This window comes from Sphaerodactylus townsendi, linkage group LG03 (assembly GCF_021028975.2).
Source record: "Sphaerodactylus townsendi isolate TG3544 linkage group LG03, MPM_Stown_v2.3, whole genome shotgun sequence".
Lineage (NCBI taxonomy): Eukaryota > Metazoa > Chordata > Lepidosauria > Squamata > Sphaerodactylidae > Sphaerodactylus > Sphaerodactylus townsendi.
Window position 1 is genome coordinate 94,865,830 of NC_059427.1, and position 13,017 is coordinate 94,878,846.

A 13,017-nucleotide genomic window follows, 5' to 3' on the forward strand; every position below is an offset into this window, starting at 1 on the left:
GTCTATTTTGGCACAGAAAGTCCTGATTGCATTCAGATACAGGAGGAACTAGAGAGGAAACTGAACTATTTATCAGGAAATGGGCCTGGCTAATGCAAAGGCTTTTACATATTACCAATAGCTCTCAGGCTATTATAATAAACACACTGTTTGCCCTGCCAAAGCCCATTTGCGCTTCCCCACACCTAACCATGTTTTCCTGCCAACCCAGCGTCAGGCTACATCATTAGCAGTCTAAGGAAAATATATCTTCATGGTATATACCAGTGGTGGCAAACCTATGGCATGGGTGCCAGAGGTGGCACTCAGAGCTCTCTCTGTGGGCACACGTGCACAGAGTTCATCGTGTATGTGAGTGGGGAAATCCCCCCCACACACATATCTAGGCTGGCCTGGGAACGATCCTTTACCTGGGAGTAAGCTCAGTTGCTGGCAATGGGGCTTGCTTCTGAGTAAACCCTCCTAGGGTTGTGATTCACCCATTCGGAGCGTTGCATGGTTGCTTCACCAAGCTTACTCCTGAGTAACATGCACCTCGGAGTCAACCGTTTTTTCTAAACTAAAACCTCAGTATTCAGGTTAAATTGCCGTATTGGCACTTTGCGATAAATAAGTGGATTTTGGGTTGCAATTTGGGCACTCGGTCAAGAAAAGGTTCACCATCACTGGTATATATGGACTACAATGAGGACATCACAGGACATCTGTAGCAAGAACACCAAGAATCCAAGTTTTTCTTTTGTATATATTTTTCTGTAGGAACAGCTGGTTTGTAGGATAACTTTGTGGCAATTTCCAAGCAATTACATTCTCTATAGTAATAGAAAGGCATGGTTTTCGCAGCAGTGCTCATAAGATATAGCACTTGCATAAAACCCCAGGATCCACAATAGAAGTCCAAAAGAAAAACTTTGGCTGATTCCGCATGGGCCAAAAACAGAGGTGTGAAAACAATATAAACCCTTTTATACCATTTTCACACCATTCTCACACTGCTGTTTTTGGCCCATGCGGAATCAGCCTTGGATTCTTGGTGTTCTTGCTACAGATCTATAACTGTGATATTCTCACTGTAGTGCATATATACCATGAAGATATGTTGGACTATCCTACAATCCAGCTGTTCCTACAGAAAAATATATAGTAGTACTGTCTGAATGCAGAAGCAAGATCAAGAAGCCAGGTACCTTGATTATAGAAAGATACAGGCTAATCCCAGCCGCCAGTACCCCTAGTCTTGTACCACACAAACCAGCCTTATGAGAAAATAATGGCACTTGTAAAGTATTAAAGTATTCTTTCAGGTCAGTTAAATGTGCACAGAAGAAATCACAGAATGCCAACCACTGTATGTATGGTTCCCTAGATAATCTCACATATGCTCACTTTGACAGTCCTTACTGTGACAGCTTCACATGATCATAATGGGGAAACAATCAATCCAAACAGATGTATAGATCTGTCTGGATTCGTAATGGAAATCGTTGGCAGTTCTGCAGCTAAATTAGTAAGACATGATATGTGTTTCTCCAAAGCATGGAAAGTAACAATTAATAGACTGCTTGCAGAATGGTACTAAGTTTACTTACAATGGAATATAATGGAAAACAGTAAAGTAACAAACATATGAAGAATGATACCTAATGTGGGTAATAATTGTTAAAGAAAAAAAAAGGGGCCAAACTACGGTATTTCCTTGTGTTTAGCACATGTGGAATGTAGTGTTCCCATGGGAGTGAACAATGTTGCTATGTAGTATGCTACTGCATACTACCATTGGTGGTGTTGGTAGGCAATTAATCCTAATGGCAGAGTAAAGAAAGTTCACAACAAAAGCGATCCCAGCCCAATATAATAGGTAAATTCAGTAAGGCCTCCCCTTACTGAAGGAGGGGAGGAGCAGCAGTGGTGTAGGAGGTTAAGAGCTCGTGTATCTAACCTGGAGGAACTGGGTTTGATTCCCAGATTAGCTTGTACACTCCCACACATGCCAGCTGGGTGACCTTGGACTAGTCACAGTTCTTCGGAGCTCTCTCAGCCCCACCTACCTCACAGGGTGTTTGTTGTGAGGGGGGAAGGGCAAGGAAATTGTAAGCCCCTTTGAGTCTCCTGCAGGAGAGAAAGGGGGGATATAAATCCAGACTCTTCTCTTCTTCTTCCTTCTTCAAAAATAAAAGATCCTGCTCAGTAAGCCCAACATCTTTTTCATTTGATAAAAGAAAGACACTTGGGATATTTAGGATGCTACCAAGCAGTTGGTCTAATCTGGGAGGGATTTTCTCTCACAAAACAGCACAAGATGTCTCAGATCATCTGTCGTAGAACTCACTAACTGAAGGCCATACCTGTTAATGCAATGGAATCAACCTTGCAGTGCTTGACAAAAGCAGACACCTATGTCCAGGCCCCGGCAGATGTCTGCTACCAATGCATTTGTGGGGAAAATTAAAATGTGGTAATGTTCTTAATAAAGTACACAGTAATGCCTTCTGGCAACAGAAGCCCCTGTAATGAGTAGGTCAGACACACATTCTGTAAATACTGGCCTCCCTTTGATGACTAGATGGCATGTCACAAAAGACTGTCTGATGGCTTGATAAGACTGGTGAGTAAGGTAAATGTGAAGGACTCATGGCAGATCCAGGGTATGCCATTCATTTCCCGTGGGATACAATGATTTGGGACAGAAAGAAGTTAAGAGTGATGGCTTGAGAAAACACTGAACAGGCTTGAGAAGAAAAATGGGAGTGGGGTGAAGGAGTACTTTGTATTTATGAAAATGCAAATGCTGGAAGATGCAGACAAGGGTCCCTGCTGAGAAAGAAAAACAAGAGGGAAGGTTTGAAAGCAGGGGATTTGAAAGGTGGTCAAATGAGTGCCTGGAGCACTAAATGAAGTCTTCAGGAAGGAAAGTGGTGAATAGCTGGAAGGGAAGGCAGGGTGACTCCTTTTAGAAAGAACTTCACTTAATGGTGCCTAGAAACTGGACATCTTTCCATGTTAGGTAAGACAGATGCTAGGCTTCCTGGGGCCAAAAGGAATAGGAGCCCATGTATTCTGTTTGCCTGGCTCAAGGGGGCGGGGGAGGTTTGGAAAAGAGGGAACATGAGTAAGCTCGCCAGCCTTACTTTCAAGGCTTGAGAAGCTTTTTAAGCCTTTTTTCTCCACTAACTGTTAACAATGTAAAACCAGCATTAAACCAATACAAAGAACTTAGCAATTTAAAAGTAGTCTCATAGAAGAGTTCAGGCTGTAAGTAAATTGTAAAAATGATGATAAAATATCTACCTTTTAATTAAAAGTAAAAACAAATGTTTCGGCCTCGTGCTAGGCAAACCTCAAGGCACCACAACTAAAAAACCTCCTTTCTGGTTGTCCCCTGCCTCACTTCTGAAGGTGGGACACTAAGAGCACAGCTTGGGAGGAAGATCACAATTGGTGATCTGGACAGTACAAGACAAGGCACCCAAAGAATGCAATCCTAAAAACACTTTCCTGGGAACAATCTCTACTGTCTAAATTGGGACTTATTTCTGAGTAGGCATGCTTAGAATTGCTTCCTAAGGGCCTTAAAGGCAAGAACCAGCATAATGAATTGCGCCAAGAAACAACTGGGCAGCCAGTGCAAATCTTTCAGCACTAGGATAATATAATCCTTGCCTTTTGCCTCTGACAGTAGTTTAGCTGCCATATTTTGAACTGGCTGAAGTTTCCAGACAGTTTTCAAAACCAGTTCCACACAGAATGTATTACTACAAACTAAGCTGGAAGCAATCAGAGTATGGCTCACTGTGACTAGACTACACTTTTCAAGAATTAGCTGTAGCTGGTGTACCAGCTGTGTACCAGCTACAGAGGAGGTCTGAGCCTTCACCACAGTCCAAGAGCCAGTAGAATACCCCCAAATACAAATCTCCTTCAGGGGGAGAACAGCCCCGTCTAGGACAGGTTCCTCCTCAATTCTCAAGCAGTTTTGCCAGTGACCAGCAGCCCCTCAGACTTGTCTGGACTGAACATCATTCACTGCCTCTCATCCAGGCCTTTATTACCTTTGCCAGACACTTCTTTGGGACCTTCAATGAGCCACTTGTCTAAGCAGCTAAGGGAAAACAGGAATTATCCACACAATGGTGGCACCTTACTTCAAATTCATTTTCCATAATACTTTTGAAAGATCTAGACAGTATTTTGGGGCATTGCTCTATGGAGGTCTATGGGAAACTACATCTTAGGCAGTGTTGATTAACCAGTGTAGATGCAACTAAATTGACAGAACAGCTCCATAGCTGGCTTACTTTGTCTCCTTCATGATATTGTCCACATATACATTTGATTTCTGGGAATATACATGTTTCAAAAAACCAGATGAACAGCCAATGAACTATTTCATATTAAAATGTACAAACATAATTAACGCCAGTTCTTCATTTGACAGAGGTATGACACATATGTACAACTGCATACAATCACTCAGTACAATGCAAAGAGTAACCAGAAAATGGTTGGAAGACGCATGGAATTCTGGTGTTAAAATTAAGTGATCGGAGCACTAAAAACTAACTCATTACCATTTTTCTTTTCATATGAACTTATTTAAAGATACAACTGTTCGTGCACCTTAGCAGAACTTAGAAGATCACATGATTTCATAAACAAATGGATATTTACTTCATGACGCAGGGTAGAAAGGAACAGGCCAGCTTTGGAGAGATAACACTTTCTTGACAATCCAACAGATACATGTAAAGATTGCCTGGAGATAGATCATTTCTCTTACTGAAAGAAAATGCAATAACGATCTATATCCCACTAGCGGAAAGGTCTTTCTCTATTTGTTTATTCACAAAACCTTATGAAGTAGGTTAGACTGACAGGAAATGACCAAGTGAGCTTCATGGCAGACTGGGGATATGAGCTTAGGTCATCCAAATCCTATGACAGTTAACAACTAACCCGTTGAGTTTGTCTGTCAGGGTCAGCACTGTCTGCTCCAACTGGCAACTGGATTTCCTCAGTCTCAGGTTGAAGTCTTCTATGTCACTAACTACTTGATGTGGTTTTGTAAAAAATACTGAAGTAGCATTTCTTCTGGGAAAATTCCCAATACCTTACATAGAGCACAATCTGATTTAGCATGTTTGTTTTGATACCTTTTAGCAACCAAATTTTTAAGTTCCTCCACAAAAATTTTATATCCCAATAGCAACAAATACCTGCTGAAATAGTTGATTAGGAAAGGAAAGTATGATTTAGTTGGTATGATCAAACCAAAGCTTAGTATGAAAATTATTGGACTACTGTTCAAAACACTTAAAGACAACATGACATGGTCCTCCCTCACATTGTTTAAATTTAAGAGAAAAAACACTGCCATCGAAAATTGTTGACATTAATTTTAGCACACCCAAGGAACTGTATGATATGCTGTAGGCCTGACTTTTTCCTACTGAAATCACTGTGCCACCTCAGTTTCACTATCACTCTCTCTATAATGATAGTTCTCTATACAGTTGGGGGATATAATAGCACTTCCACCATGTGAGAAGATATGCATCCGAATTATAGTGTTGGTTTTGATTTTACTTGCACAGTCAATAAATTCATAAACTGATTTTTAAAATTTGGATTATTAAATGTATTTGCTGTTTATCCCCTCCCCAATTAAAAATTAATAAAGCATGTTTTCTTTCACATAATTCCTATGAATAATCATCTGAAAAATATTAAGTTACAATTCTGAAACTGCCAAACTTACCTAATATTGTATAAGTAACAGCATCCATTCACTGCTATTAACTTTATGAAACAATCTTTAGAAATGGAAACTTTTCTTTGGAAAATAAAACCTTACATCTCTGTACCGAAAGATGCTAAGGATTGCACCTGGAACCTTCTGCTTAGAAAGAGGAAGTCAACCACTTTGGGGGATTCTTTAACTGAATGTGAGGCATATTATCAATCTTTAAATGTAAATGTTTATTATTAAATAAAACAAAGCAAATAACACTACTATTTTGCAAGATCACACACCCCGTTATGCTTTGCTTCAGGCAGAAGCTCTACACATGGAACCAAGTGGCATTATTTGTGCAAGGAAATCACTATCTTTATGTCAACATTCACTATTAGTGGGATTGATTATCAGTTGTGTCAAGGGGACTGGGGTAACTGACACAGACATTATTGGTCTTATTCCTTTAGAGAGTCTCAAGTGTGTTCCTTCTGTTATGCTCCCTCTCACCCCAGTCTACCTGCCAAATGTGGAAAAAGTGAGGGTTGTAGTCAGCCTGCAACTCACCACATTGCAACTAGCACTGGAGGCATACAGAAAACCTAACAGATAGCATACCCTCTAGAATTACTTCTTGTAATGTAAAAGTGCATACAGGGAATAAGGTGAGTTTCCTGTTGGGCATGCCTTTTAAATCACAGGGCACTAAGAGCGCAATCCTAAGGAGAGAAACGCCAGTCTAAGTCCATTGAGTATCATTCATAACAGCAAAGGAAAAACATTGCTATGCATATTAAGCAAGAAATGTTTCTTTAACATGACAACCTTTCCATTGTAGTACAGTCATTCAGTACACAACAGACAATTACAAGGAGAACAGTACGTATGACAATATTCAGAAGTCTGTTGATTTTACAAGCTGTTTGCCAGATATACCAAAATCACAGAGTTTGAGACTGGATTCAAGCTTGTTGGAAAGGGGAAAAAACCTTAATAATTATTTTAAAACAAAACAAAATCCTGAAGAGCACAATATTTACATCTGCTGTTTTCCTGCTGTCCCAAAGCAAAGGGCACAGCACAGCAGTGAATACAACTCCCAGTGTTACTGGACTTCCTGCTATTTCAGATACAGCACAGCACATGCTGAATATCAACTAGGTGTGGCCACTCTGCAAGGAACCTCAGAGAGGCAAACCTACTGCAATCAGGTGCAGCAACACAAAAGAAAACAGTATCATGGGATTTAGTTAATGTAGGTCACACCTTGCAGACCCATGGGGAGTGGGGAGGGGGTTGGAGAAATGCACTACTTTAATTCAGCTGCTTCACTGTTTTGTGCTAGATTCATGCTTGCCTCTTTTCACTGAAAGCAAATAAGAATCTAATTACATACTAAAAAGCTTAATTTCCAATTGCCTTTAATGCCAGGATATAAGCTAAATGATTCAGTAATATTCAAAGGTAGACCTTCGCAAAGCTGAATATGCAATGGCCATGTTTATCTCATTCCTAGCATTAGTCCCAAGCTTCTGAACTAGGATCCTCCATGTATTAAGCCTTAGAAGAAAGACATTTGATCCAATCAGGATTCAAGGACAGAGGTGTTTCTCCCAGAGGGAAAACAGCATACAAACTGGCATCTCTGGCTAAGGTTAACTCGTTTATTTAAGCATACAGGTAGGAAACTGCATCTCACACCAGACAAATATTAAATAGTATCATTTTGATTAAAATGTTTTAAATCAAAGCAATCTCTAAGATGAGCTAACAAAAGAAATAACTTCTAAAAATCCCTATCTATTTTTTTATTTTTGCAAAAAATAAAGGTAACAAAGAAATGTATTATTTTGGGGAAACCTCTACACATGTATGGTTAGAACACTTAGAACATGGATATCTGCCAAGCTTCTCCTTTTTTCTGCCTGTGTCTGGTTGTGCTTCCTTTGTTTGCTTCAAAGATGGAGTAGCCACCCATTTCCCCAATGCACACCCTATCCCACAAAAGATTTCATTAAAATGCACTGGAAACAAAGCACAGCTGCACTCCTTGCATCTGAAGCCAGCATAATAAACCCCAGGCTTACTGAGGACCAAGGGGGTACCTTCACTGAAGAGCGTTTCATAGCATCAACAATAAATCAGGGTGGAGCATGAAGCCACTGGAAAAAGCATCTGCAGGGCACACATGAAGAAGAATACTCACACTACTATTTTTCACAGCATTTGCCTTGTGTTCTCCGTTAGCCACTTCCATATTTTTTAAAACCTCTTAACTGGTTTATAAGCCTGAGTTCCCATTTTTATAGAGGAACTAATTATGCTTTATCCCTGTGCCAGTCAAAACAGATGACGCACCTAAAATATGCAGCAAACAAAACTAGGCAGCAGGCAATGTGGGCATGCCAGCGTCCCTGTATTTAAAAATAACGAAGGGAAAGGTATTATTATTCTAATAACAGTTTCAAAACTGTGTAGTTTAAAAGCCAATAGGTCAGATCAACTCCTCCTCAAATGACAGAGACTGTGCGAAGCATGGCAAAAAGTGCTCAAACATCCTCAAACTGGTCAAGGAGTAGGGTCCCCATTCCCACCACACAGGTTTGTAAAAGAGAAAGTCACTAAATCCTTAATGTGCCCAACAGGCACAGACCATCAGCCACTATCCAAGTTGGGGGATAGATCTAAGTCCATCGCAACAGTTTGGGCAATGAAGATTTACAGAGACTAATATCACTGCCACTGCAAACGCAAGTCAACAGCAGGGAAAGATCCATGCACCAGTCAACTGAACAAAAGTCCAAGATTTTTCTCTCAATGTTATCTCTGCATGCACCCCTCCCTTTCAGCTATTTACTGCCTGTATACATACACACACTCCAAAACCTCTGAGCAAGTCAGCACGGGCTGCTTGCAAAACAGAATGAAATTGAGGTGAGGTGCAGTAAATTGTTACAAAGCAAATAAAGAGGACAGACTAGGGGGAAGTTTTAAATGCCTCACATGCATTGAATAAATAGGGGGATGGGAGAGAGGAGCTGGACAAGAGGTTAAGCCACTCACCGTTATCCTGGGGATGTTCTTCTTTCCTTGGTAACCAGACATGATGTACGCCAGTTGCTTTAGGGGCAAAAACGGCTCCTATCTTCCAATGTGGAAGCAGCACCAGATTGTAAAAGAGCTCAAGATCAGGTGGAACGGAGCTTCCTTCTTTCCTCCCTTCTTCCACTCCTTTTCCTCCCTCTCTTTCTCTCTCTCCCCTTCTGTCTTCCCCCTCCCTTCTGTTCCACACAATAGTAAATCCTCTTCCTCCCTCCTCTTTTACCAATGACAGCTGGGACCCTGTAAGACAAGAATGGCTGATGAGGCGACTCCTCCCTTCTCCTTCTTTCCAGTCTCGCTTTCTCTGTGTATTGATTTCTCTCTCGGCTTGCTTCCTCTGCCTCACCCACTCTATGAGGCTGTCACTGCAATAAGACATAACAGCCACTAGAGGGTAATAGTGGAAAAATTCCAGCTCTCAGCTTTCCACCAAGCACTAAGAACCTTCCCTAGTGATGTCTGCTATCGAAGAAACCGAATCACTAAGCACAAAGCAATGTAGCATTCAAAGGGACAGATTTCCAGGAATCTCCAACAAATAGGAGCTATGGCTTTCTGAATTAATCCACACAAACAAATGATGAAAGTATCTAGAGAAAATCCATCTCTTTGTGTGAGAATGGGTTTCAAAGCTCCTTTTTTTGTACGCACATCATCACTCAAAAGAACAATGTGTTAGAAAGTACAAGAACAGCATCTGACATATGTGGCATATTAAGACCCCAATAAAACATTCTGGAGTAAAACCACCACCAATTATTTTTTCCTTTGAATGTAATGTGTTTACACAATGAATTTCATGTTGCCATTTCTTCGAGAATTTTAGAGTGATGTTTATGGTTCTCCCTGGATCTGGCTCAAAGACCCTCAGTAAATGTAATGTCAAGCAGAGATTAGAACTCAGATTTCCACAGTCTTCATCTAACACTCTTATGCCTGACTGACTCTGGATAAAGTTCTCATTGAAAGCTCTGTCTACTGAAACCATATTCTAGTAATCTTTCTCCAGAATTTGGTTCTAGACTTCAAGACTAAAGGTGCAAGGTTGGAAACCTACCTGTACATGATTTCAGTGTAGCTGGTGTGTGTGTGTGTGTCAGATTTTCAGACGATCCCTTTTTTTTAATGTGGTGTCACCTTTTTAACTTTACCTTTTTAGCATAACTAAAATCACTTAAGTGTGGTTTTGAGCCATAACGCACTTCTTAGTTAAATCAATAGGATCTGTTCCATTTGATAACACATCTACGCGTAAAAAAGGACAGTATATTTTTGTACTGTATTTACTTCAGTTCATAGTGAGCACACATACAATCCATGTACAGGGTATATATACATATGAATTGTTGCATGGGAATAAAATAGTAATCTGCTTATTTTGCCATTAGTGCAAATGGCACTACTATAATTACTGCTATAGATGTTACATAGGGTTTGAAACAAGCATTTCTGCAGAAGCAGTTCTGCCTAAGGAACATAACTTTCTAGCCTTTCCACTCCCTTTCCAAATCATCAGATTAAAACACATAGCAAGAAGCTAGCAAAGCAAGTTGCACAAAGCAAATTCATGCTAACATAGTGGTTCCCAAACTTTTTGTGGACACCACCCCCTGGCTCCCCAGTCCTGCTATCTTGGATCCCAGAGCAAGTCCGAGAACATCTATTCTTATGTCATCACTAGACCGGAAGCCTCATGTTTCTCCACTCTTCTTCTAGATAGATTTCCAACACAGAGAGTCAGAAATCTTGCTCATTGCTCAGATCTTGTGGTTTGCATTCATCACACCAGGCATGCCTTAATTAAAACTGAGCCAGTGAGAGCTATCAAAATTCAGGGGAGCAGTTTATGCTTAAGGACTAAGAAATAGAAGAAATTTCCCTCCTTTTCTCTTAGACCAGTTGGTCTAAGTCGTCTCACTGCAATGAAAGAGGTACTATTAAACACATAGCCAAAAAGATTGTTTGAAGTCCGCTTAGATTCCTCACTAAAGCTTCCCTTCAAAAGCAATATAAAGACAAAATCTACACCTGTATAGTACATTATATAATGAAAACTAATGGTTTCTGCAGTGCACATGTAGATGTAGAGCTGGGAACAGAGAAGGGAACAGTGACCTTTTCTCTGGATCCAATGTGCTGCGACTGAGCCAATCCGCTTGAATGTTGAAGATGATGAGAAGCCAGACATGTTCAGCTCTTAAGGAGGAGAGGTGAAATCAACCTTACAGTCTCTAATGGCAGAATGCAGCAGGGAGTACCCCCTTGCTTATTCACATCTGCCATCACCATTGTATTCTCTGTCTTTACACAGATGTTCATTATCAGAATTTGGTCCCGAAAATGCAGAAACGGTAAACAAACCTAAATCCCAGAAAACTGATACTTCTGGAGCCTCTAGAAGACCCCAGTTAATTTGGACATTACCCAAGGAACAAAGAGCTCCACAGTCACAACCGTACTGGTAGTGATTTGTACATTTGTTATCACCTGCTTCAGCTTAACCCTGAATAGATAATCCTCCACTAAGAACCCTTCTAGATCTTGCTGAAGATCTCACAACTTCTCTTGTACCTGAAGGTGCCACTTGAAGACAATCCTCTTGATAAGGAAGTTACATCCACTTCAGGATACAGCAGTGAGCCTTTGTTAAGGAAACTGAGGCCCTTTCCACAAATGCAGAATAATTCACTTTCAATCCACTTTCACAATTGTTTGCAAGTGGATTTTGCTATTTCGCACAGTAAAGTCCAGTTGCAAAATGCATTGAAACTGGATTGAAAGTGCATTATTCTGCATGTGCAAAAGGGGCCTGAATCTACTGTTGCTATCATCGGGTCCTATAGCTGTGTTAGAAACATTAGATTCACTGAATGGGCTGAACATACCATTTAAACTGCAACCATAATCTTTATTCACATGTCCTAAGGAAAGGTTTGCTTGAACTGAGTTCCCAGACATAGAACCAATAGAAAGTGATTGGGTTGAGATTTTTTGAACACCCTGAAGAACTCATGATTTGAACTGTAACCCAATGAGAATATTGTCTAGATAACCCAATGAGAATATTGTCTAGATGTACCCCTTGGGTGCAAAGATAGACCATCATAGCAACCAATAACTTTGTGAACGTTTGAGTACTGACATCAGGCTGAGAGGCAGAGCTCTAAATGAAAATGTTTTCCTTCAAAATAGAACCTGAGAAATCACTAGTGACTTGTCAAGATCAGAACATGTTACATATGCTTTTGGAAGATATACTTACATAATAAAATCCCCAGGGTTTTGACTATAATTTTGACTGTTTCTATCCTTAACTTTTTTTATTTCAGAAACTTCTTGAGAAACCTGAGATCTAATAGGCCCTCCAGTCGCTGTTGTTTTGGGGCATTATAAACAAAATGGACTAGACCAGGGGTATTGGAACCCTACTGACTCTCAGATGTTCCAGGAACTACAATTCCATCGGCCCTTTCAGCATGGCCAGTGGCCAAATGCAGAAGGCTGATAGTAGTTCCTAATTTTATCTAGGCTCCTGAACCCTGAATAGGCTGATGGAGTTTATCTTTGTGATCAAGACACAGGCTCTATTGCAGTGGTGGCGAACCTTTGGCACTCCAGATGTTATGGACTACAATTCCCATCAGCCCCTGCCAGCATGGCCAATTGGCCCAATAATGCTACCAGGGGGCTGATGGGAATGGTGAATCTAGTCTCCCATCCCAGCCCTATAGCATGGCCAAAGGTTCGCCACCACAGCTCTATTGCTTTTATTTTCAGTAGATGAAAAATAGCAACTCTTGTGCTTTGCCATTTGATCCAACATTTAGAACTTGGGAACAGTAGGTAACAGTCCCAGAAGTTGAGAAATTCTAGGGAATACTGTAGTTATACTGTGTCGATGACCCACCTGTCTGAGGTGGACTTCTCTCAAGCCTGAGGGAAATCTGACATGGAACCCCCTAGCAGTGACCTGGTATCAGTTGCACTGCTGATGCTGTTTGCCCCTTCCCCTCTGCCCTTGCACTAAAAATTAAGGTGCTGAACTGGTCTCATTAGAGGATTCGTGCCCTTAACATGGCTTGTTCCAAGATGAACTCTTGAAGTCCTTGCAAAATCTTGGGAGCATTCTCTGGTTGCTGCAAAATGTTGGCTTCCCCATCATCTTACTTATTAAAGAAGCAGAT

The 13,017-nt window shown here is 40.7% G+C and overlaps 1 protein-coding gene across 2 annotated transcripts in view; it reads right to left on the reverse strand.

Annotated features, from left to right (window-relative positions):
* The window catches only part of DPYSL3 (dihydropyrimidinase like 3), a 77,265-nt gene that overhangs the window by 42,543 nt on the left and 21,705 nt on the right, over window positions 1-13,017 (reverse strand). Inside the window, exon 1 of one of the 2 annotated variants that reach the window (XM_048488089.1) lies at window positions 8,795-9,170. The exons of the other annotated variant lie outside the window; for it this stretch is intronic. Coding sequence (XP_048344046.1) covers window positions 8,795-8,836 — 42 coding nt within the window. The 5' untranslated portion in view covers window positions 8,837-9,170. Of the gene's footprint in view, window positions 1-8,794; window positions 9,171-13,017 lie in introns of those variants that run through there. 2 annotated transcript variants of the gene reach the window in all.